The 27,182-nt window shown below is 38.1% G+C and overlaps 1 protein-coding gene and 1 long non-coding RNA gene across 4 annotated transcripts in view; one reads left to right on the top strand and one right to left on the bottom strand.

Annotated features, from left to right (window-relative positions):
• USP32 (ubiquitin specific peptidase 32) overlaps positions 1-27,182 on the top strand; it is a 243,513-nt gene that overhangs the window by 114,531 nt on the left and 101,800 nt on the right. For both annotated transcript variants that reach the window (XM_042965446.1, XM_042965445.1), the window contains exons 3-5: positions 5,972-6,077; positions 10,239-10,357; positions 16,074-16,233. In XM_042965446.1, coding sequence (XP_042821380.1) covers positions 5,972-6,077; positions 10,239-10,357; positions 16,074-16,233 — 385 coding nt within the window. The remainder of the gene's footprint in view (positions 1-5,971; positions 6,078-10,238; positions 10,358-16,073; positions 16,234-27,182) is intronic.
• LOC122233414 overlaps positions 1-27,182 on the bottom strand; it is a 129,005-nt gene that overhangs the window by 62,503 nt on the left and 39,320 nt on the right. The gene's annotated exons all lie outside the window — the stretch shown is intronic.

The raw sequence follows: 27,182 nt of genomic DNA, 5'->3' as shown, positions 1-27,182 counted from the left end.
GAATAGGTGTTAAGTCTTCCTTAAATGTTTGGTAGAATTCCCCTGGAAAGCCATCTAGCCCTGGACTTTTTTTGGGGGGGGAGATTTTTAAAATAAATTTAATTTTTTTAAGACATTTTTTTAATGTTTATTTAGTTTTGAGAGAGAGAGGGAGAGAGAGAGCACAAGTGAGAGAGTGGCAGAGGAGACACAGCATTTGAAGCAGGCTCCAGGCTCTGAGCTGTCAGCACAGAGCCTGATGTGAGGCTTGAACTCACGTACTGTGAGATCATGACCTGAGCCAAAGTCGGACACCCAACAGACTGAGCCACCCAGGCGCCCGGGAGATTTTTATTACTAATTCAATTTCTTTACTGGCTATGGATGGGTCTGTTCAAATTTTTTATTTCTTCCTGTTTCAGTTTTGGTAGTTCATATGTTTGTAAGAATTTGTCTATTTCTTCCAGATTACCCATTTTATTGGCATATAATTGCTCATATTCTCCTATTATTGTTTGTATTTCTGCTGTGTTGGTTGTGATCTTTCCTCTTTCATTCTTGATTTTATTTATTTGGGTCCTTTCCTTTTTCTTTTTGATCAGACTCACTTGAGGGTTATCAATTTTGTTAATTCTTCCAAAGAACCAGCTTCTGGTTTCATTGATCTATTCTACTGTTGTTTTTTTTTTGTTTGTTTTTGTTTTTGTTTTGTTTTTGGTTTCAATAGCATTGATTTCTGCCCTAATCTTTATTATTTCCTGCCTTCTGCTGTTTTTGGGTTTTATTTGCTGTTCTTTTTCCAGCTCTTTAAGGTATGAGGTTAGGTTGTGTATCTGAGACCTTTCTTCCTTCTTTAGGAAGTCCTGGATTCCTATATGCTTTCCTCTTATGACTGCCTTTGCTGTGTCCCAGAGGTTTTGGGCTGTGGTGTTATCTTTTTCATTGGCTTCCATGTACTTTTTAATTCCCTCTTTAACTTCTTGGTTAGCCCATTCATTCCTTAGTAGGATGTTCTTTAATCTCCAAGTATTTGTTACCTTTCCAAATTTTTTTCTTGTGGTTGATTTTGAGTTTTGTAGTGTCGTGGTTTGAAAATATGCATGATGTGATCTGCATCTTTTTGTACTTGTTGAGGGCTGAATTGTGTCCCAGTATGTAATCTGTTCTGGAGAGTATTCCATGTGCAGTGGAGAAGAACGTATATTCTGCTGCTTTAGGATGAAATGTTCTGAATATATCTGTTAAGTCCATCTGTTCCAGTGTGTCATTCAAAGCCATTGTTTCCTTGTTGAGTTTCTGATTAGATTATCCATCCATTGTTAGAAGTGGAGTGTTGAAGTCCCCTACTCTTATCAGTGAGTTTCTTTATGTTGGTGATTAGTTGATTTATATATTTGGATGCATCCACATTTGGAGCATAAATGTTTACAATTATTAGATCTTCTTGGTGGATAGACCCCTTAATCATGATATAATGCCCTTCATCCCTTGTTACAGTTTTCCTTTTAAAATCTAGATTTTCTGATATAAGTATGGCTTCTCTGGCTTTCTTTTGGCGGCCATTAGCATGATAGATGGTTTTCCATCCCCTTATTTTCAATCTGAAGGTGTCTTTAGGTCTAAAATGGGTCTCTTGTAAACAGCATATAGATGGATCTTGGTTTCTTATCCATTGTTACCCTGTGTCTTTTGATTAGAGCGTTTAGTCCATTGATGTTTAGAGTGAGTACTGAAAGATACAAATTTATTGCTGTTATGTCACCTGTAGAGTTGGAGTTTCTGGTGTTGTTCTCTGGTCCTTTCTGGTCTTTGTTGCTTTTGGTCTTTTTTTTTTTTTTGTCTTTTCTCCCCTCAGAGAGTCCCCCTTAAAGTTTCTTGCAGGGCTGGTTTAGTGGTCATGAACTCCTTTAATTTTTGTTTGTCTGGGAAACTCTTTAAGTCTCCTTCTATTTTGTATGACAGCCTTGCTGTATAAAGAATTCTTGGCTGCATGTTTTTCCAATTCAGCACATTGAATATACCCTGCTACTCCTTTCTGGCCTGCCAAGTTTCTGTGGATAGGTCTGCTGCAGACCTGATCTATCTTCCCTTGTAGGTTAAGGACTTCTTTCCCTTGCTGCTTTCAGGATTCTTTCCTTGCCTGAGTATTTTGTGAATTTGACTATAATATGCTTTGTTGATGGCTGGTTTTGTTGAATCTAATGGGCATTCTCTGTGCTTTCTGGATTTTGATGTCTGTGTTTCCCAGGTTAGGAAAGTTTTCCACTATGATTTGCTCACATAAACCTTCTACCCCTTTTTCTCCCTCCTCATCTTCTAGGACCCCTGTGATTCTGATGTTATTCCTTTTTAATGAGTCACCGAGTTCTCTATTTCTTATATCATGCTCTTTTGCCTTAGTGTGCCTTTTTTTCTGCTTCATTATTCTCCATAAGTTTGTCCTCTCTATCGTGGATACGTTGCTCTGTTTCATCCATCTTTGCTGCTGTGGCACCCATTGGAGATTGCAGCTCAATAGTAGCATTTTTTATTTCATTTTGACTAGCTTTTACTTCTTTTATCTCTGCAGTAAGGGTTTCTAGTCTGTTTTTAACCCCAGCTTGTTTTCTTATTATTGTGATTTTCAATTCTGGTTCAGACATCTTGATTGTATCTGTGTTGATTAAGTCCCTGGCTGTCATTTCTTCCTGTTCTTTCTTTTGGGATGAATTTCTTCATTTTGTCATTTTGAAGAAAGAAAAGGAATTAATAAAGTAAAAAAAAAATTACTTAACAAAATCAAATGAAGAATGCTGGGTCGTAGGTGTGTTTTGGTCTCATTGTTGAAAGAAACTTGATAGATTAGAGAAAAGGGAGAAAGAAGAAAAGGAAAGAAAGAAAAGAAAAAGGAAAACATTTGAGAAAATGAATGCAATAAAATAGAATAAAATGAAATGATGGAAGTAAGATAGAATATAAAAAATTTACAAAAAAGTAATATAGTAGAAAAAAATTAAAGATCTTTTTAATAATAATGGAAAATAAAAATAAATTTTTTCTCTTTCTGTATTCAAGAATAAGAAAAGAAAAAAAATTAAATAGTTGGACTAACAGAGTCAAATATGATTGAAATTACATCCGGTTTCCCCTAGAAATCAAACTATGAAGCACTTTATAGTCCTCAAACTAAGCAGGCAGAGAGACTTGTGTTCTTCAAGAGTGCGGTTGGCCCATTTGGGCAGGGCTTAGTGTAATGGCTCCATTCTCCACTAGATGGTGCTGCTTAGCTTAGTGGGGTAGATTGTTGTGGGTGTAGGTGTGTAGGGGCATGCATGGGAGGGGTGAAAATAGAGTCACCCAGCTACCCAGTCTCTAGTATCAGAACTCTGTGCTTTTCCCTACTAGCAGTCAAGCACCCCTTCTTTGTCTCTGGCTTCTGTCCATTCTCCGTTTCTACACTGTGTGTGACCAAGGCATCTGGCCGCCCAGCGGCACCTCCCTCCTGAGTTTTATCTCAGATGGGGCCGTGTTTCCCAACCCCTCATTTCTGTACTTATTCTCTGGGGGAGGGTCTCACTCAGCAGTGGCTGGGTGCTGGCCACCCCCAGGAACGTTCGGGAGACCGTGCCACTGCTGATGCCCAGAGACTGCAGCCAGCCACCAGCCCTTCCCAGAAAAAAGTTTGTGCAGTCATGTAGCAGCAGCATTTCAGGGATTACGGCAAATCACGGCACACATCTGGCACCAGGCTTTACCCTCAACATCCTGGCTCTGACACCAGTGAATGTGGCCATTCTCAGGGATCTGCTGGGACCTTTGCCTGTGGGGAGGCCACACTGCCTCTACCAAATGTCCTCCCAGTAGGGGAACCACCTCTCCCTGTGTGGCCCTCGGACCCCTCAGACCTCACACTCTGTCTCCAGGGATTTCCCCTTCCTACCAGAGCTCCGCCAGGTATTGAGCTGTGGAGTTTCAGACTCTGCGCTCCACCTGTTTATAGAGTCTTAATGGAATTTAAACCCTCTCCTTTCTCCCTTTTTTGTTTAGTCCCTGTGGCTGTTTCCACTGTTCCTTTTTCTCTCCAGCTGCTTTCAGGGGTGGGTGCTTTTCCTGTATTCCCCCACCCCCCGCCTGGCATGTCCTCTTCTCCCCATGCAAAAACAGCTCCCTGTCCTCAGCAGCTTCTTTCTCTCCCAGTTCGCCTCTCCACTCCGGATACCTGCCCAGTTGTGTGGTTCAGGTCGTGCAGATTGTTGTATTAGTACTCAAATCAGTTTTCTAGGTGTGCAAGGTAGTTTGGTGATGATCTGGCTGCATTTCAGGTCCTAGAGACAAAAAAAACCTTCCATGCTGTTCTGCCATCTTGGCCCCTCCTCTTATTATTGCCTATTTATTTAAAAAAATTTTTTTTTAATGTTTATTTTTTGAGAGAGAGAGAGACAGAGTGTGAGCAGGGGAGGGGCAGAGAGAGATGGAGACAGAATCTGAAGCAGGCTCCAGGCTCTGCGCAATCAGCACAGAGCCTGATGCAGGGCTTGAACTCACGGACCGCAAGATCATGACCTGAGCTGAAGTTGGACGCTTAACCAACTGAGCCACCCAGGCACCCCTACCAGTTTATTTTTTTAAAGACTGCAACTTAGTAACAGCCAAATGGAAAGAGATGCAAAGGGCAAGGGGTGAAGGTGGGCAGGGAGGGGGATGGTATGCAGAACTTCCATGCCATCTCTGGGTGTTCCCCTCTGCTAGCACCTTGATGTCTTCACCAACCTCTGGTTTAGGGGTTTTTAATGGAAGTTCCATTATGCAGGCATGGCTGATTAAATCACTGGCCATTTATTGGCTATTGGTGATTAAATAAATCTCTAGCACCCTTCCCTTCCTGGAGATTGGGAAGTGCTGCTGAATATTCTAACCCTCTAATCACATCTTTTCCTCTGACTACCAGCTCACATTCTGAAGCTTTGTAAAGGCCCACCAAGAGTCATTTCATTAGCATAAACTCAGATATGAATGAAAGGGACTTATTGGGTAAATAACCAAAGATGCTTCTTTTACCTATATCATTCAGCAAGGAGTTTTAGAAGCTCTTGTGTCAGAAACTTGGAGGAAGACCAAATATTTATTTCTTATTATATCACAATATCACCTTAGGCGCTCAATAAAGAATTACTAACTGAATGAATTTATGTCATTGCTTTTGCTGTCCCTTTCTTATGCATAGCTTTTCTTCTTTAGTTTTGATTACTAGGATACTCCTTTCTAAGAGTGTATAAAACATCTTGAGGGGTTTCTGTATTTTTTACTTTTATAAAATTGAATATATTTGGCATATAACATTGTGTAAATTTAAAGTATACAAGGTGTTAATTTGGTGTATTTATATGTTGCAATATGATTGTCATTCCATTTTTGAACATTCAGAGGGTGTCAGTCTTTCAATTTTTTTTAATGTTTATTCATTTTTGAGAGACAGAGACAGAGCATGAGTGGGGGAGGGACAGAGATAGAGGGAGACACAGAATCTGAAGCAGGCTTCAGACTCTCAGCTGTCACCACAAAGCCCGACACAGGGCTTGAACCCACGAACCTAGAAATCTTGAGATCATGACCTGAGCCGAAGTCAGACGCTTAACCAACTGAACCACTCAGAGGCCCCAGATGTCGATCTTTCAAATCAAAATGTATGTAAGTTTTACAGAGGTTGAAGGAAATTCTGTAATTACACAAAATTCTTACCACATTATTGGGGCTATTGAACCTTTATCTGATTTGACCTTTGTAAGGATTCCAAAGAGAAAGAATATTTAGTGTGTGAGCCAGTGATATATATATAGTAGAATAGATAAAGTGTATTTTTGGCTGAGTGCACTAACAAGATGTATAACATCATTTTACTAAAGTTTACCAGAGTCTTGTTTGGAGATAGAGACAAGATTTGGTAAAGGTGGTATGAGCCTCAAATTCCTCAACAACTGAAACCTCTAATGTTGGCTTTATCATTTTCTCCTAGGTGATATACTGTTCTTTTGGTGGAACATCCAAAGGACTGCACTTCAATAACTTAATAGTTGGACTTGTCCTTCTTACAAGAGGCAGAGATGAAGAGAAGGCAAAATGTACGTACTTTAATATCTCAAAATGATAATACTACATTTGTGTGCGGAATAATTTACCTGAAAATTCTGATGACAGTGAAAGCATTTGAGTTGATATTTCTCCAAAGAAGATACACAAGTAGCTAATAAGCACTTGAAAAAATGGTCAATGTAAACTTATTAGGGAAATATATATTAAAGTTACAGTGAAGTAAAGTTACTTCTTCATACCTACCAGGATGACTAAAATAAGAAAGATAGGTAATAATTAGAGTTGGTGAAGAGTGGAAAAGTTGAAACCCTCATATATTGCTGCTGGGAGTGTAAAATGGTACCATCACTTTGGAAGATTGTTAGGTAGTTCCTCAAACTGCTAAACATCGAGTTATCATATGACCCAGCAATTCCACTCGAGTATGTTCACCCCAAAATTGAAAGCATGTATTCATTAAAAAAAAAAAAAAATGTACAAGAGTATTCATGGCAGCACTGTGCACGGTAGTTGCAAGATGGATACAACCCTATTATCCATCAACTGTTGCATTCAACATAAACAAAATGTGATACCTCCATATGGTAAAATACTTCTCAACAGTAAAAGAATAACGTACTAATGCTGCAACATGGATGAACCTGAAAATATTATGTTAAAGTGATAAATGCCAGTCAAAGTGTAGGCCACATGGTATGTAATTCCATTTATATGAATTGTCCAGATTAGGCAGATGCATAGACACAGTAGATTAGTGATTTCCAGAGGCTGGCAGGGAATAGGAAAATGGAGAGCAGCTACTAATGAATGTAGGGTTTCTTTTTGGGGTGAAAGTTTTATTGAAAATTTCCCAGGAGAAGTAAAGAAACATTTACTTTGAAAATTCCTAGGTTTTAACCCTTGGCCACCAGATGCTGGGTTTTCTCTCTTCCTTCTTCCTTTTCTTTATTTTTTAATTTATTTTTATTGTTTAAATTTACATCCATGTTAGTTAGCATTAGTGCAACAATGATTTCAGGAGTAGATTCCTTAATGCCTCTTACCCATTTAGCTCATCCTCCTCCCACAATCCCTCCAGTAACCCTCTGTTTGTTCTCCAGATTTACCTTCTTCCTTTTCTTTTTTTTTCTTCTTTTTTTCTTTTTTTTAACATTTATTTATTTTTGAGAGACAGAGACAGAGCATGAGCGGGGGAGGAGCAGAGAGAGAGAGAGAGGGAGACACAGAATCCGAAGCAGGCTCCAGGCTCCGAGATGTCAGCACAGAGCCCAACGCAGGGCTCGAACCCACAAATTGCAAGATCCTGACCTAGGCCAAAGTCGGACGCCCAGCCGATTGAGCCACCCAGGCACCCCAACCTTCTTCCTTTTCTAACCTGCCTTCTGACCGCTTCTCCTAAATCCCTCAGAATCTTCTTTCTTAATCCTAAATTTAGGCTGTTCTTTTTAATCTATTTCTTTTTTTATAGTTTTATTGAAGTATAATTGACTTGCAATAAAATGCACACATATAAAGTGTGGACTTTGATAGGTTTGGGGACGTATATATACCCACATTATCACAGTTAAGATATTGAACGTATCCATGAACCAACTTGGAATTTAACTGTGATCCTGGTTTTTCGAATTAGCGCTCCTCTGCCAACAAACAGATACTGTGGCTCCAGGCAGCCAGTAATTAAAAATAACATTTGGGGGCATCATAAACACAAACATATAAAGTCCTTCCTTCCTTTCTTCCTTCCTCCCTCCCTCCCTTCCTCCCTCCCTCCCTTCCTTCCTTCCTTCCTTCCTTCCTTTTTTTTATTTTAAAGAGAGAGTGGTAGTGGGGAAGAAGGGTGGGCGGGGAGCAGGGAGAAAAGGAGAGAGAATATCTTAAGCTGGCTCAGCGCAGAGCCTTACACTAGGCTTTAACCCCACAACCCTGGGATCATGACCTAAGCCAAAATCAAGAGTCGGCCGTTCAACTGACTGAGCCACCTTGGCGCCCCTAAATTTTTTTTTAATTTTTATTATACAATTGTATTAGGTTCCTAGGGCTACCATAACAAAGTACTGCAAACTTTTGTTAAGTGGCTTTTAAAACAACAAAAACGTATTTCGTAGTTGTGGAAGCTAGAAGTCCAAATTGAAAATGTTAGCAGGGCCCTGCTCCCTCTGAAACCTATATGGAAGAATCCTTCCTTTTTTCTAACTTCTGGTGCTGGTAGTCCTTGCTGTCTTTGGCTTGTGTGTGCATCACTCTTAATTTCTGCCTATCTCCTCACATGGTTTTCTTCTGTGTTTTGTCTTCTCTTCTTATAATCAGTCATATTGGATTAGGACTCACCCTAATGACCTTACTTTAACTTGATTATATCTGCAAAGACCCTGTTCCAAATAAGGTCACATTTGTGGATGCTGGGGTTAGGACTTTACCATCTTTTGGTGGGACACAGTTCAACCCGTAACAGGTAGTCAGAGCACTCCAGCAAATACTCCCCCTGAAGAAATCCTCCGTGGGATGTGGGAAGGCAAGCAATGAAACCCCCTGGGCCTTCAAAGGGATGGAATGTCTCCTCTATCTTTCTATCTTCTATCTTTCCAAATAAGGTCCCATTCATAAGTTCCTGGAGGTTAGTGTTTCAACATATCTTTTTGGGAGATGCGGTTCAATCCATAACAGCAGTATTTCAAACATACATACAATATGTACATCTACCCGCTTTATTATTTCTTAACATTGTGTCATATTTGTGCTGGATCTTATTTTTTAGGAAATAAAGTATTACATCCAAAGTGAGGCTGTCTCTCTGTATCTCTCCATGGTCTCATTCCCACTCTTCCCTTTACAACTGTAACCACTCTCATGAATATAGTGATCTTTTGTTCCTCATGCAGATGTTTCTACCTTTATGATATTTTATATACCTTTAAACATATCTTCAGTTGTTTTGCAGATTTTAAACTTCTTAAACTTTTTTTAAAGTTTATTTATTTCTTCTGAGAGAGGGAGAGAGAACACAAGTGGGGAAGGGGCAGAGAGAGAGAGTCTCAAGCAGGCTCACAAACCGTGAGATTATGACCTGAGCACAAGTCAGATGCTTAACCAACTGACCCACCCAGGTCCCCCTAAACTTTTTAAGTAAATGGTATATGATACAGATTATTTTATAATTTGCTTTACAATCCCAAAAATATTTACCTGAATATTTTTTTAAGTTTATTTATTTATTTTGAGAGAGAGTGCATGAGGGTCAGAGAGAGAGGGAGAGAGAGAGAATTCCAAGCAGGGATTGAGCACCGACATGGAGTTTAATTTTAGGAACGATGAGATATGACCTGAGTTGAAATCAAGAGTCAGATGCTTAACTCACTGAGCCACCCAGGTATCCCTTCCCTGAATGTTTTTGATATTTATCCATCTTGAAGCGCTTAGTTCCTATATTCTAACTGCTATGTAGTATTCCATTGTGTGTGTGTATGTCAGTTTACCTATTTTCTTATTGATAGATATTTATCTTTTTTCCTCTAAGTTTTGCTATTATACATAATATTCCAGTGAACATTGTTGTTCTTGTGCACACGTATGAAAGTTTCTTGAGGGTGGAAGTCGAGCTGCTTAGAAGTTGAATTTCTAGGGATGCTTGGGTGGCTCAGTTGATTGAATGATTCTTGATTTCAGCTCACGTCATGATTCCAGGGTCATTGGATCGAGGCCTGTATCAGGCTCCTTGCTGAGTGTGGAGCCTGCTTGGGATTCTTTCTCTTGCTCCTTTTGTCCCTCTCCCCCACTTGCACACACTCTCTTTTCAAATTAAGAAAAATTTTAAATTAAAAAAAAGAAGTTGAATTTCTAGCATACATCACTTTTGCCAGATTTTGGCAAGTTACTCTTTAAAGTGGTTGCAGTAATTCATACTCTCATTAACAGTGTACAGTAGTTCCTGTTTTTCCCATTTTATTGCTATCACTTTGTATTGTCACACCTAAACATTTTTGCAAATTTGATGTTTGAAAAGATATCATATTGTTGTTTTAATTTGCGTTGTTGGTTTTCTTTTTTTTTTTTAGGAATAGATTAAATTATATATTGATAAAGTGCTTGGCACTAGTAATCACTTAGTAATATTTACCTCTCTCTTCCCTCTCTACTTCTGCCAGGGTATATTTAATCTATGGTAAGTTTAATTTATTCTTTCTTTCTTCTAGACATTTTTAGTCTTTTTGCAAGTGAATCTGGGAGCTATGTTGTACGGGAAGAAATGGAAAGAATGCTCCATGTGGTGGATGGTAAAGTCCCAGATACACTCAGGAAGTGTTTCTCAGAGGTATATTTAAAGGTTTACATTTCATCCCTACCTGTTACAAAGTATTAACTCTTAGTTATATAATGAGCTTAGCTATGATGAATAGATGTTTATGTGCAGCATATTCTTGACATTTTTGTTTTTAATGGTTGATGTTTCATTTATTTGTGTGCTATTCTCAAGGGTCCATGACACTTAATACTGTTATATTTGTGAATCTTAAAATTTCCAGTTCTACTTTAAAGACAACTGTCTATACTTAAGGGATAATAAAACACACTCACGTTCTTACACCAATACATACACACTCACTGGTGATCATACGTGCCACTGCTTTTCATCTTATAGTGTATCATTGGCCTTAAGTCATTCTGTGACTCTCACCCATCAAGGTCTATTTTATCACTTACTTGACTTAGCTGATTTGCATAGTGAAATATTTGGGTGTGAAAAACCTGTCGTTTTCTTCTATTTTCATAAATAATATATTTTCATTATAGAAAAACAGTAGAAAATGTCTATCTTTAACAGAGAAAATTCTTTTTTTTTCTTCCTTTTCACAGGTCTGCTAATATGGGAAATGCCCTAAAGATGGTAGAATAAAAAAACCCTTTTAGAATTTTCTGATGTTTTCCTGCAGCACACTCAATGCTGCATGATTCCTCATGGGTGGCTGTTTGAGCCACTTGCGTTTTACAGATATGACAGTCCCTCACTGCTGTGGGTTTTATTCATTTTAGTTTAGTCGCCTTCCTAACTGTAAAGGCCTTGATTGTCAGTACTCCAGCTATATGCATGTATCTGGTTTTCATAGCTCTTTGGACTCTGTAGCTTTAGTTTTTCACTACTCTGGCTTTGAGTTTCTTCTGTGTTGATAGCACCTGGAGATTTCTGTATCTTGCCTTCAACTTGGCTGTACAGTTTTTAGTAGTGGTTATGGTATTATATTTTACTCCATATTTCTGTGTGTTTGGTGCAAAAGGATTGGCTTCCTGCACTGCAAGTTGCTGTGATAGTATTTCAGTACTTCAAGACAAGCTAGGCTATGGTTTTCCTCTCCAATAACAAACATTTCCTGTCCAAAAAAAGTAACCTAATCTTTGCAGGCCTGATTAATTGAATTTTTCACACAGATGTAAAATGCATTAATACTCTGTACATCTTGGAGAATATATATTTTTCTTATTAAGTTTTATGTACATATTCCCATTTTGATGGGAGTTCAATGTGGCTAGCTACCCAGTTCTCCAAAATTTAGGCACAATAGCAGGTACATATATGAGATGATAATTAGTGCTATAGGGAAAGATTAAGTAGAATAAGGGGGATAGGTGGTGATGGGGAGGAGGTGGCAGAGTGTTGGTATTTTGTATAGGGTAGTTGGGAAAGGCTTGTCACATAAAGTGACATTTGAACCAAGAATTTAAAGGAAGAAAGATCAAACTATGCAGAAATCTGGAGGAAAACATTTTTTAAGAAGAGAATACAGCAAAGGCCTGGAGTTAGAGTGTGCTTGATATGTCCAAGGAACAACAGAGGAGCCAAATGAGCTGGATTAGATTAAGAGACTCGTAGAAGTTACAGAGGTTGGGGAAGGGGGTGAGATGAAGTGGGGAGATTATATATGGCTCTAGGACAGTATGAGTTCTTTGATTTTCACCCTGAGTGAGGTGGAACCAATTAGAGGGTTTGGGGCAGAGAAATACATGATTTTTTTTTCTTTTTTTAAACATGATCATTTTGGCTCTTACGTACAGGGTAGGCTAAACAGAGTCCATACAAGATATCTGTGACTAATCTAGGTAAGAGGTGATGATTATGTAGATCATAATATAGCAGTGAGGTGGTGAGAAGTTTTCAGATTCTGCATTTATTTTGAAGGGAGAGTTGACAGGATCTTATATGGATTATGGGCTGTGGCAGAGAAGAGGATGACTAAAGTGTTTGACTTGATTTAGTAAGTGAATGGAGTTTCCATTAATTGAGATGGCTAAAACTACTTGGGGGAGGTTTGGGGTTTTGATATCAAGAGAGATTTAGGACATAATTAAATTTGAGAATCATTTTAGACATTAAACTGATGCCAACTATGCTTTTTGATATATAAATTAGCATTCAGAGGATAGGATTTGTTGGCTTAGAGTTGAGGATGAGATCATCTTAGAGTAAATTTAGATAGAAAACAGATTGGAAGACTGAGTCCTTTACTCCAGGGTTGAAAGGTTAATGAAATGAAGAAGACTCAAAACAGGAGCCTAAGGAATAGCCTGTGAGGAGAACCAAAAGAGAATGGTGTCCTGGAAGCCAAGTGATGAAAATATTTTAATAGAAAAGAGTGTTTATATCAAATAAACTGAAAGGTCAAATGAGTTGATTTTTGATCACTGAGAAGTGATCATTAGAATTGGCAATGTAGAGGAAGGTCCTTGGTGGAGGTCCTGTGAAGTTAAAAAATTCACTGGAGTTAGGATACCAAAAGAAGTTTGCTCATAAGAGAAAGTAGCGAAGGGGGAAAGTGGAATGCTTAAAATTGCACTTAATGGAAAGGGAACAGTTATTATAATAAGATCGTAAGACTTGTTAGTTAAGTCTGCAGTTAAGTGTTGTATGAAGGACAAGATCTTTGGAAAAGGAAAGATCAAAGAAATGAGAGGCCCTGGTTTTGGAATACTCATGTAGATGGCTATTTAAACCACTAGATACTTATAGTTGGTTAAAAACAAAACAAAACAAACAAAATCACAGTAAATGGGCTAATTTTTATCTGATTCAACTATTTAATATATTACGTGCTGTAATTTCTGAGTAATGTGTCTGATTGTGTCCAAACCCTTGCTTTTCAAGTTACCATGTTTCAGTATGAGTCTACTTATATTAGAAAAGACTTATTTGGACCTCCCATAACAATGTTTTGTGTTGTTTTTTGCAATCCTAAAAAGCCACCAAAACTATAAAGAGAAGCACTTTAGCTAAATGATGTGGACCTAGCACCTAGATTTAAGTGACATGGAATAGGTTTCAGCCTTTTCTTTTTTTTTCCTTTTTAATTTTTTTTAACGTTTATTTTTGAGAGAAAGAGAGAAAAAGAGTGTGAGCAGAGGAGGGGCAGAGAGAGAGGGAGACATAGAATCCGAAGCAGGCTCCAGGCTCTGAGCTGTCAGCACAGAGCCTGACATGGGCCTTGAACTCACGAACTGTGAAATTGTGACCTGAACCAAAGTCGGAAGTTTAACTGACTGAGCCACCCAGGCGCCCCTCAACTTTTTCTATCTTATGCTTTTTTTAGCCTTAAAAGATGAAGTTATAAAGGAATCCACATAGGAATTGTATTGTTCTTTTCTTATATTTTCTTTGGTTGTCAGTTTTTAAGATGGAAATTCATATTGTTCTTGAAAGATGTGTCAATTTTAGGAGTCTGTTTATTTTTATTTGCCTTTTATGTTACTGGATTTTTTTTTTTTTTCTAAACTGCTATTGTGACAATTTATAAAAGGAAACTTTGCCTTTGCTTTCTGTTTTAGAAGACACCCATGACTCGAAAACATAAAAAGTCAGGTTTAACAGATGGCATTTTGGTGCTACCAGTTATGCAGTGATCTGAATGGACAGGTGGATTTCAGTGGTTACTTTATATTTCACTAAGTCAGCCAGGAAGTGTGGTGCATAGCTTAGGCTCAGAAACTTTGGACTACCTGGGTTTAATCATATTTTTGCCACTCTATCTTAGATCTTAGATTAATTAACTTTTTGAAACCTCAGTTTTCCCATGTGTAAAATGGGGATGGTAGAATAGAGTGTTGCTTTGAAGATTAAATTAATATGAAATGTTTAGGGGTGCTTGGCTGACTCAGTCATTGGAGCTTATAACTCCTGATCTTGAGATTGTGAGTTTGAGCCCCACGTTGGGTAGAGAGATTACTTGAAAACAAAATCTTAAAAAAGAATGTTCAGAACAGTGCTTAGGGAATTGTAAATACTCAATATTAATGATATGTGAAGGTGGTAGAAGTGCCTATTATAATTAGCAACTTTTTGCTTTCTTGTACATGAGGGTACATTTTATAACATCTTAGTCTCACTGAAACCATTGATGCTACATGTTTTGCTTCATCTACAATCCCATTGATTATAAGATGTACCTTTATGTATTATAAAGAGAGAAAAGACCTGCCAGTTTTAGTTGAAGGATACTCTTGGTTTGAAAATTCATCCCAGTGTCAGAGATGTTAATATGTAAAAATGTACATGAGCTTATGGGATTTATACTACTAATCCTCTTTCTAAACTAAACATGGGGAACAGAGAGAATAAGGGTATGATCCCTAATCTCTCAACATGTTGGCAGTGTCCTCCCATATCCCTGCAGCAAGTCTGAATGCCATATTCTTCCATTCAGAAAAACAAGACTGTCAATGTTGTCTAGATGTTTTGATTGCACTGTTAAATGTTCTGAAACTAGTAAGCTAAGCATATTGCTGTATTTTAATAGGATGCTGCCAAACGGTATATAAATGATTTCTATCATATCTCTTTTAGGTTAGGAATTATTTGTATCCCTTAATATTTCTATCAGGAATGGACCTGATAGGCTCCTGAATGTCATTCTTCATTGTATTTCCATGTGGGTTGCTTCTGTCTTTTTCTCAGAAACATCCGGCCCTCATTCACCCTCGGTCCTCCTGTCTTCCAGATTAAGAAATTGACTTGCACAGCTATGTCATGTTCTTTCTCATCCGGGATACTTTTTTTTTTTTTTTTTTTTTTAAATCCAGAGATGTAGAAGACAAAATACTTGACAAAAAAAGCAAAGAAATAGCAATCTACTTGTTTTTTTTGTATTCTAATTGACTTGTGAATACATGTTTTTAGTGATGCCTTCTAGAAGAGGGCTCCTGGATAGTTGTTTTTAATTTGCCAATGAAATTTAAAAGAGCATTTTAATACCATACATATTTAATTAAAATATGCTCATTCTTAAAGTTTAAGGTGCTGAAGAAGAGGGATAAGGCAAGTAAAAAATTGGCCTTATTAAATATAGAAAAAAAATGCACTTTTAGAGGGTGGGGAAAATGGGGCGGTTCAATGGGTATAAAGTTTCTGTCATGCTAAATGAATTACAGAGATCTGTTGTATAACATAATGCCCATAGTTAATAATGCATTATTGTGCACCTTAAAATTTGTTTAGAGGGTAGAGTTCATGTTAAATGTTCTTACCACAAACCAGCCAACCAAACAAACAAACAAGTAAAAACAAAGATGCAAGGAAACTTTGGGAAATGTTGGCTATGTTTACCATCTTGATGTGGTGATAGTATCATAGGTTTTGCATATGTCCAGTCTCATCAAATTGTACATACTAAGTATCTTTGTATACCAATAATACCTCAATAAAACTGTTTTTTTACAAAGAGGAAAAAATACTTTACTGATTTCAGGATATACCTTAGAAAATAATATGTGAATTATTAGTAACAATGCACTGCTTTAATGAATTGATGAAGTGATTTACAACTAAATTGCATAGATTTTATGCAAGTGGAAGTTCTGAAAATACAATTATTTTTTAAAACAGTTTGATTTCCAAATATACACCCTGTAGTGTTAGATAATCCTTTCTTTGTAGATATTAGCAAGATAAATGTTAACAAATTTCAAATTTCAAATTATACGGTTTTAAGTAAGATACCTTAAAATTTGACTAAGCCTATGTATTTTTTTTTTCCTTTTAATTTTAGGGTGAAAAAGTAAACTATGAAAAATTTAGAAATTGGCTTCTTCTAAACAAAGATGCTTTTACCTTCTCTCGTTGGCTACTATCTGGAGGTGTTTATGTGACCCTCACTGATGATAGTGATACTCCCACTTTCTACCAAACTCTAGCTGGAGTCACACATTGTAAGTAATGGCATTTCATTGTTTTCTATCCACTTTTAATACAGTTGCCTAGTAATATGAGAATATGCCTATTAAGGAGAAATTTACTGGTCAGTGTTTTTTTTCTTCCAGAGTGTAATAAAATGAAATGCTAGAGCTTTATGGGGCACCTTCATGGCTCAGTCGGTTAAGCAACGGACTCTTGATTTCAGCTTGGGTCATGATCTCTTGGTTTGTGGGATTGAGCCCCATATCAGGCTCTGCGCTGACAGTGCAGAGCCTGCTTGGGATTCTCTCTCTCTCTCTCTCTCTCTCTCTCTCTCTCTCTCTCTCTCTTGCATGCGCGCATAAAATAAACATTTTTAAAAAATGCTGGAGCATTGAGTACATAGCTGAAAAAGAAAACTTTTTTTTTCTGTACTCACTGAATGCTTTTATACTTCAAATACGTAGGTTTTTTCCCCACACAAAGTTATTCCTCAAAGCTCTGTAGATACCAATTGCGTGTTCTGCAATTTGGTTCACTTCTGACACGCTATCTCCCCCGGGGGGGTTAGCACAGACCCCACAGGTTTAGGACTCAGTCTCACAAGACCATTTTTTTGCTACCCACAGAAGAGGCCAATCATAAATCCTGGTTGTTGCCAGTGCTTCTGATCAAACAGCTCTAAATTAGATGTTACCTATGCTTCGGGTTTGATAATTTGGTAAAAGAGCTTATAAAAACTCAGGGAAACATTAAAAAAACATTTTTTTTAACACTTATTTATTTTCAAGAGACAGAGACAGAGTGAGAGTGGGGGAGGGACAGAGACAGAAGGAGACAGAATCAGAAGCAGGCTCCAGGCTCTGAGCTATCAGCACAAAGTCTGAAGAAGGGCTCAAACCCACCAACTGTGAGATCATGACCTGAACTAAAGTCGGACACTTAACTGACTGAGCCACCCAGGCGCCCCTCAGGGAAACATTTTATATTTATTGACTTAATATATAATAAAGGTTGTGTAAAAAAGAAAAAAAACAACATACAGATGAGCAACCAGAGGCAAGGTCTGGAAGGGTCCCAAGCCCAGGAACTGGGATGTGTCAGTCCTTCTGGCACATGGATATGTTCATCAATCCAGAAGCTCGCTAAAGCCCATACTTTGGGATTTTTATAGAGGCCTCGTCATGTAGGCATAATCAGTTACTCAGTTTCTAGCTCCTTTCCTGTCTCCAGCAAATGGGGAGTAGGGCTGAAAGTTCCAAGTTTCTGATTATGGCTTGGTCTTCCTGGTGACCAGCCTCTATCCAGAAGCCCACTAAGAGTCACCTCAGGCATTAGAACAAAGTACTGGAGTATCACCCAGGAAATTACAAGGGATTTAGGGCCACTGTGTCAGAAACCCTTATCACTCGGGAAGTTAACAAGAGTTTGGTCACAACTAAATATTAGGAGGAACCAGGGGCAGAGACCAATTACATACTATTTCACAATAGCCCTCTACTAATTGCCCTTAACCTAGTGGTATTAGTTTCCTAAAGTTCCTGTAATGAATTAGCACAATTTGTAAACTGAAATGACAGAAATTTATTTTCTCACAGTTCTGGAAGCTGAAATCAAGGTGTTAACATATTTCTTCTGAAGGCCCTGGGGAAAAATTCTCCCTTGCCTCACCCAGCTTCTGGTGACCCCAGGATTTGCTTATGGCAGCATAACTCTGGTGTCTGCCTCCATCTTCCTGTGGCCTTCTCTGTATCTCTCTGTGTCCTTTCCTTTTCTTATGAGGACACCAGTTATTGGACTTATGGCCCAGACTAAATTCAGGATGCTGAATTCATTATATCTACAGAGACACTATTTCTAAATAAGGTCACATCCTGAGGTTCCAGGTGACCATGGATTTTTGAGGGACATCATTGAAGTTACCACTGCATAGACCTTAAATGTTAACCTTTATTCTTTTCTGTGGGTACAGAAAAGTACCTACACTGGGCTTTTGCTTATGCTGCTTCTTAACACTGGAGTGCCTTTCCCTTTACTTCTCCCTATAAATCCTAGTCATCTTTGAAGACTTAAATCACATGCCCCTTTGTTTCCAGGAAACTTTTTCTTGCCTTTCTGTGAGAAATCATCTCTCATTCCTCTGAACTTTCGTAACACCTTTTTTGTACCCTTCTTGGATGAACTTATCACTTCCACCTCTTACTGAAATTATTTATAGCATTCCATTTATTTGTACATGTCATCTCTCTTAAATCATAGAATCTATATTATTCTTTGCTTTTTCTCCCTCTGTGCCAAGCCCTTAAAAAATAAGTATTTATTAACTGAATAGAGGGCCTGGATGTTAAGTGCTACTTGTATCTGTTGCTTTGTATAACTTATGACTGGCTACTAATTACACAGCAGCTATTTTTCTGCCCATTTTCATTCCATTATTACCAGAAGTTCTGATAAATTCTGGCATGAATAGGCAATGGACTTGATTCTACTACTTTTCAGTGCTCTTGTTTTTATTTTTGATAGGAAAGCCTTTAAAAAAAAATTGTTTTGCATAAAAAATTAAGGAATCTTTTTATACTCATTGTAAATTTTAACTTAGATTTATATTTAAATTGTCAGTCTTATGGATATTTTGCTGAACTCGTGCTTTCATTTGTGATTATGTGGTGAATTATTTTTCTGCTAATATATGCTAAGAGTGTGACTGCTTTCTTTTAATGACTCATGGTTTTGTTTTTGTTTTTTTTTTAATTTTTTTTCAATGTTTATTTATATTTGAGAGACAGAGGGAGACAGAGCATGAGCAGGGGAAGGCAGAGAGAGAGGGAGACACAGAATCTGAAGAAGGCTACAGGCTCTGAGCTGTCAGCACAGAGCCTGATGCAGGGCTTGAACCCACAAACCATGAGATCATGGCCTGGGCTGAAGTCAGACATTTAACTGACTGAGCCACCCCGGCGCCCCTAATGACTCAAGTTATAGAAAAAATTACTCTGACGCTTGTTAAAATGGAAGAAAGACAACCCAAGACTTCTGTAGTGGTGTATTGCAGTAGGAGACAAAGATTGGTCTTGATTCTAAATATAACAAGGACAAGTAGGGAGTTCTGGCCAAGGAGCAGGATGAGGTGGTCACTGGAGGGAAAGTTACTAAGAGGAGGCATCAAAGGTAGGGGGATAAGGCCAAGGACTTATTCATCAGAGATGGGGTATGAGGAACTTGATCAGATATCAAGGGTAGGGGGACGACTTAGCAGCATTCTTAGCTAAGACTGGATTTGAGCAAGCCAGAGACTGGATGGGGGCTTAGTTGGAGGCCTAGTCAGAAAGAGGGCTCAAAGAGACTTAAGTATGGTCAAGGAGAAAGTCTTTGTCAGTTGCCTAAAGTGAAATTAGGTCTGACATACTTTGCAAATGCAAATACTGCTTATGGCTTATTTTGGAAAGCACTGTATTATTTTTTAAAATTATTATTATTTTTTAAATTTACACCCAAATTAGTTAGCATATAGTGCAACAATGATTTCAGGAGTAGATTCCTTAGCACCCCTTACTAACCATTTAGCCCATCCCCCCTCCCACAATCCCTCTAGTAACGCTCAGTTTATTCTCCATATTTATGAATCTCTTATGATTTGTCCCCCTGTTTTTACATTATTTTTGTTTCCCTTCCCTGTGTTCATCTGTTTTGTCTCTTAAAGTCCTCATATGAGTGAAGTCATATATTTGTCTTTCTCTGGCTGACTAATTTCACTTAGCATAATACCCTCCAGTTCCATCCACGTAGTTGCAAATGGCAAGATTTCATTCTTTTTGATTGCCGAGTAATACTCCATTGTATATATATACCACATCTTCTTTATCCATTCATCCATCGATGGACATTTGGGCTCTTTCCATACTTTGGCTATTGTTGATAGTGCTGCTATAAACATGGGGGTGCATGTGTCCCTTTGAAACAGCACACCTGTATCCCGTGGATAAATGCCTAGTAGTGCAATTGTTGGATCATAGGGTAGTTCTATTTTTAGTTTCTTGAGGAACCTCCATACTGTTTTCCAGAGTGGCTATACCAGCTTGCACTCCCAGAAAGCACTGTATTATTAAAGATTACAGACTGACTTACTTAAATTCAATCAGTAAAAATAATTATCAAAATGTTAAAAATGTTATCCCATTATATGGTTCCATTTTTATTTAAAGATGATCTTCTCTATTTTTAGCTTTTTATCACTTGGGAAGATTTTTGAAGTTTTAATAGTATTTGAAAGTTACAGCGCCTTTGCCTTATTAAAAAAATTTTACCTTGAATTTACAGCAAATATTAATGTAGATGTGTTGTTTCACCTGTAATAATGACCTTCTAATTTCTAAACCAAATGGTTTCTTCTTAGGGTCATTCTATCTACCCCTGTCTCTCTGCAGCATTGTTAGCACTATTGACCATTCAGTTTTCATGAAATTCCGTTCTTTGGCTTTGGAACCATTGTAGTTTCCTAGTTTTTAATTATTTGAGTTTTCTTTACTGTTCTCCTTTTTTTTCTCTATCTTTTAAATGTAGAAAGGGTTTCTCATGGGTTGGACTTTAGCTCTGTTTTATTCTTAAATGATGTGTGTGCTTTGTTTCATTACAGCCATTTCCATTGCTTCACCTATACTTCATATCTTTGTGGGTGATACCTTGATGGAGTTTTCTGGTCTTGAGGTATCTCAAACTGTATAGTCATTTTTTTTTAAGTTTATTTATTTATATTGAGAGAGAGAGCATGTGCACCTGTATGAACATGGCTGTGCATACAATTGGGGAAGAGGTAGAGAGGAGAGAGAGAAAGAATCCCAGGCAGGCTTCGCACTGTCACTGTGGAGCCTGATGCAGTCCTCGAACCAGTGAACTGTGAGATCATGACCTGAGCTGAAGCCAAGAGCCAGCCATTTAAACCTACTGAGCCACCTAGGCACCCCAAACTGTATATTCATTTTAATAAATACCTCCTGAGTATTACTGAAAAACAAAATTCCACTGAATAAATTTCAAGATCAAATTGGCTTTATTCAAATCATGAACTGAGCAGTATCCCATCTAGTAAATAGAAAGGAGGTCTGAGGAGCTCCACAAAATGGAAGAGTTATAGATAGGAGGGAGCAGGAGTGAGAGTGAAGTGGGGGGTGGGGAGGAGTTTCTAACAAACAGTAGATTGTTTTCAGGCAAGGTCATCTTCCTTTGGGGGAATGCCTGAGGTCTTTCAGGCAGATTACCTTATTCTAGTGCTTATCAGGAATTCCAGATTGAGAGGTTAAAGGTCACATTTCTGGGAAAGGCTGAAACTACAGTTAGATGAGATATTAAGTCTTGGTACGTTGACATGGGGCTCCACACAAGTGACTCCATTTGGGGCCTATTGTTCCTTTTTTCCACTATATATCTATATCATCTATATCTATATCTATATATATATTCTTTTTTTCTTTTTTCTATATTTTATTTCTTATTTTTTTTAATTTAAATTTTTTAAAAAATTTACATCCAAGTTAGCATCTATGCAACAATGATTTCAGGAGTAGATTCCTTAATGCCCCTTACACATTTAGCCCATCCTCCCTCCCACAAACCCTCCAGTTAACCCTCTGTTCTCCATATTTGTCTCTAATGTTTTTGTCCCCCTCCTGTTTTTATATTATTTTTGCTTCCCTTCCATTATGTTCATCTGTTTTGTATCTTAAAGTCCTCATATGAATGAAGTCATATGATATTTGCCTTTCTCTGACTAATTTTGCTTAGTGTAATACCCTCTAGTTCTATCCACGTAGTTGCAAATGGCAAGATTTCATTCTTTTTGACTGTCGAGTATTCACTCTATATATTCTAACATCTTAATCTCATATGTAAAATCAAATGCATGTTTCCTTGTTTTCAACCCATCTTAAAGGTTCAAAAAGCAAACATGTTCTTCCTCCTGTCTTTTCTATCATGGTTAATAGTATTTGTAATTCCAGTCATCCAGTTTGAGATTAACTTTGACTTTTCCTTGTCAAACTTCACATTAGACCCCATCAATCTTAATTCAGCCTTATTTCTTAAGAGTTTCTTTTTTGCTGCCATCATTGCAATGTTTGTCCTTATTTATCTGAGTATATGTTAATGATAGGAGAGAATGAAGGGCAAATTTGTTGTTGTTGTTGTTGTTTAGTTTACATTAAAAAAATACTTTTTCTTTTCAGAAGCCTTTAAGGAATCTTCATTTTCTATAGAACAAAGTTTAAACTCCTTAGCATGGCTCTAAGGTCGCATAGTTTCCTGTTCTTAATTTTCCATATTCATTTCTCTTTATATGTGTTCTCTGCTTCAACTACAGAGCACTGGTCAATATTCCATGACTATACCCCATGGGCTTTTATAGTTACTCTGTATATCACTTCTTTTTTTTTTTTTTTTTTTTATTTTTTATTTTTTTTAACGTTTATTTATTTTTGAGACAGAGAGAGACAGAGCATGAACGGGGGAGGGTCAGAGAGAGAGGGAGACACAGAATCTGAAACAGGCTCCAGGCTCTGAGCATTCAGCACAGAGCCCGACGCGGGGCTTGAACTCATGGACCGCGAGATCGTGACCTGAGCCGAAGTCGGACGCTTAACTGACTGAGCCACCCAGGCGCCCCCGTATATCACTTCTAATATTCCTTTATTTACATTGCATTTCATCTTTCAGCTCTTAAGAATTGAAATACTTCTTCATCCTCAAAGCCAAATCCATATGCTCTTTTGTCATGCCTTCTCCATTTTTCTTCAGTTTGAATTAAGTTTACTGTTTGCATTCCTGCACATCTTACATTTCTATTAAAGCAATTAAGATGCTTTTTACCTTCTCTTAGGGTCATTTGGAAGTGGCTTTGATTCCCCTCAGAAGTTACAAGTCCCATAGGGACAAGGCTCTTATCCAGTTCATATTTGAGTTCTTCTTAGTACAGTGGTCTAAATGCAAGTTTTTGGACTGTAAAGTATTGAAAAATTTTTAGCTACTAAAAGTCTACATTCTAAGTACTCATTTAAACGTTTGATTTCCCCAGGAGTAAGCAGGAGTTATATGTTGTTTTAGGAGTATAGAGCACTAAACTAATTATTTTATCTACTCCTATAGTACACCCATGGATTTCCCTGGTGGCCATGGAAATAAGTCAGTAGTGTATGGTAAAAGTCTGAAGAAATGCTATGCTTTAAATTTTCTCAGTTATTTATAACATTTTAAATTGCTAGCACCTTAGTTGAATTTTGTTGTATCCTTGTTTCTTGTAAGAGTGATATCCCAAAATAAAAAATTAATAAAATATAAGCCTACTATGGGGGCGCCTGGGTGGCTCAGTCAGTTGGGTGTCCAACTCTTGATTTTGGCTCAGGTCATGATCTTGAGGTTCATGGGAATAAACCCCACATTGGGCTCTGTGCTCACAGCGTAGAAACCGCTTTAGATTCTCTCTCCCCGCCTCTCTGCTGCTCCCCTGCTTGTGCTCTCTCTTTCTCTCTCTTTCTTTCAAAATAAATAAATATTAATAAAAACATATAAAGCTACCATGGTATATTGGTAGTTACCAGCCTTCATTGAGCATTAGAATTATTTGGAGAGGGTGTTAAACATATTGGTTATTGGTTCTATAATCATGATTTTATTCAGTGGGCAATAGACATCTAAGGTAATTCTGAACTATATTTTGAGGAATACAGATAGGATGTTTCGGAGTTCTTCAGACTTTGAGTCAGACACTGGGCCTGCTGCTTATTACTCATGTAACAGTGGGAAATTTGTTTAGTCTCTCAACTTCTTTTTCCTCCTCTGGAAAACAGAGGTAATGATACAGTTTACCTCACAGGAGTGTTGTAAGGCATGTAGGGAGGAAGTCTTTCTTCCTCTACCCATCTTGAGTTCATTGATAGAGCTGTTTGTTTGTTTGTTTGTTTGTTTTAATGTTTATTTATTCCTGAGACAGAGAGAGACCGAGCATGAGTGGGGGAGGGGCAGAGAGAGAGGGAGACAGAATCCGAAGCAGACTCCAGGCTCTGAGCTGTCAGCACAGACCCCAACGCGGGGCTTGAACTACAAACCGTGAGAGCATGACCTGAGCCCAAGTCGGTCGCTCAGGTGCCCCGATAGAGCCCTTTAAATTAGACTCACAGGAGGCAGATACCAAGTGAGAAACAAGTTTATTAACATTGCTTATGCATGGTGGTTAGACCTGGAGTTTATATAGCATCTTAGCAAAGAACAATAGTTTTGTAGAGAGGGGACAAGACAAAAGGACTGAGTTTCTAGAGGTGGCAAATTATGGGAAGGCAAATGTGTGGAGAAACTAATGGTAGGGCTGGCTAGTAAGGTTTGTTATATAGATTCATTTATCAGGTACAATCTCCAGGTTGATAAGGGTCTAGAGTAGTCTCTGGTGATTACTTCTGTCTTTCTGGTAGAGGAGCGGGAAGACACCTTTACAAATTAGGCAAAAGGTAGGGGGAGTTTGCAGAGAGCTTTTTCTTTTATCTGCTTCTTCTCAATTGCCTTCAACTCAATATAATTTTTATGCCAAGTAGGATATTTGGGGTGGCATATTGGTCTACCCTTTAGGATTACATGAGATAATACCGTTTTTAAAGGACTCAGCTTAGTGCCTGTTGTGGAATGGGTGCTTTACAATGAATATGTAACCTCTTTTATCATTGGACACTTGGCTTGCAAATATCAGTGAGCTTTACCCATTATCTCTAGAGAGTTATTGTTTTGGAAGCAAGCAGTTTCATAACAGAGGGTTGTAGATCTGTACACAAATCAACTTGTCCACATCTCAGTTGCAATGGGCTTCAGCAAATAGCTACTTTCTTCATGGGGCTTATATGAAAGCATTATCATAAAGTCAGAATTACTGCTAAATTTCATTTAGAAATTCTGACATGGTAGGTTTGCATTCTGATGGCTATGATTTATCATATTACCTATACATTCTCAGTTTCTGGCTAAGCAATTCACCACTAAATTCTTTGCAGGCTCTTCCATTCAAAGGATATTTGGTACATTAAACTTTTCAAATAATGTGTCCTGAATGTGGAAACTTAGGATAAAAAAATAATGTTATTAACTGATTTATAAGTAGACAGAAAATATTTATTTTAAAGCATCAGTGACTACATTTAAATTTGTGTAATGAGCCAAGATATCTAGGAAACAAAAAGGAATTACAATTTTTCACTTGTAAGTAACATTTATATTAGAATGCAGATGCCTTTTATTTTTCACATACAATTATAAAGTAAAATTTAAAGTCATAGTAAGTTGAACACACTGCCATATTTAATCAGATGTTCTCTTTTATTTAAATCACAAGTGAAACTGGGGAATCTATTTGTATTCAATACAGAGTTAGAGTAAGATTTTAGATTTTGTCATGGCAGGTACATTTTTCAGAACTGCAAATTCCAGATTATTGTTACCTTATTATTATTTTTTTTAAATTTTATTTATTTGAGAGTGAGTGTGTGTGCATGTGTGAGTAGGGAGGGGCAGAGAGAGATGGAGAGAGAGAATCCCAAGCTGGAGATTAACTCCAGGAAAGCTGCTCACGGCACAGAGCCTAACACAGGGTTCATCTCAGGAACCAAGAGATCCATGACCTGAGTTGAAATTAGAGTTGGACACTTAACCCACTGAGACACCCAGGTGCCTCCGTATCTTTTTTAAGCTTAAGAAATTGAATTATGGGGCACCTGGTTGGCTCAGTGGGTTAAGTGGCTGACTAGCTCAGGTCATGATCTCGCATTTTGTGGGTTCAAGCTCTGCATCGGTTTCTGGGCTGACAGCTCAGAGCCTGGAGCCTGCTTCGGATTCTGTGTCTCCCTCTTTCTCTCTGCCCCTCCCCTGCTTATGCGCTCTCTCTCTCTCTCTCTCTCTCTCTCTCTCTCAAAAATAAGTAAACATTAAAAAAATTTTTTTAAAGAAAAAAAGAAATTGAATTAGAACATTAGCCCAGAGTTCAAGTTTTTAATATTTGAGTAGATCTTAATCAAATTTTTATCAGAGCTGTTGTGTTTTTCTCTCATAATTTGCTATTTACATACCTAAGATTAGACCTGAAGAGGATCAAGAGAGTGGAGTGGAAAGATTCTGAGCTTACCTCCTCTCATAGATACACTAAAACTACAACTACATATAGAACTACTCTTTCTCAGAACAACCTGAAGACTAGCAGAACAGCTATTCCACAACTAAAGGTATAAAGAAAAAGCCACATGGAGATAGGTAGGAGGGGAGCAGAGATGTGTAGTTAGGACTAATACCCCCAGTGTGGTGACCCTTAAACAGAAGGGATGTCACAAACACAGAAGTCCTCCCTGAAGAGCAAGGGGTTTCAAGCATAACATTGGACATTCCCAGCCTGGGGACCTGCACTGGGAAGATGAGCTCCCACAAAGCCTGGATTTGAAACAGCAGAGCCTAACTCCAGGAAAGCTGTTGAGCTATAGGAAACCCATTGAGCTCTAGGAAACCTGAGACTCTGCTCTTAAAAGTAGACTGTGCACAAATCCATCCACTCCAAGAGCACAGAGGCAGGGGTTTGAAGTCCCCAGGGTCATATGTAAAAGAGATTTATTCGTTAGTTTTAGTGCATGTGCTGAAGGGGCAGGGATTTGAAGGAACTTTCTCCTGGAACAGAAACACAGGCGGTTGCCATTTTTCTTACTCTTACTTAGTTGGCCTAGTGCTGGTAGGTGCCATTTCTGATACTTTATATCTGCCTTGCTAGCACCACTCACCCTGCCTCAATATCCTTCCATCCCTAACTCTCTCTCCCAAACAGGTGACTCTTCAAAGCGGCTTCTGCTCCACCGTATCTGTCTGGTAGGTGACCTCAGCTGGGTCTAGTACTCCTCCAAATGGCTTCCACTCCACAGCACCCATTGGGTGGCCTCCACCAGAACCAGGGACCCCAAAGCAGCTCCCACCATGCTGC

This window comes from Panthera tigris, chromosome E1 (genome assembly GCF_018350195.1).
Source record: "Panthera tigris isolate Pti1 chromosome E1, P.tigris_Pti1_mat1.1, whole genome shotgun sequence".
In the NCBI taxonomy this organism is placed as follows: Eukaryota; Metazoa; Chordata; class Mammalia; order Carnivora; family Felidae; genus Panthera; species Panthera tigris.
This window is presented reverse-complemented; position numbering and strand designations above follow the sequence as displayed.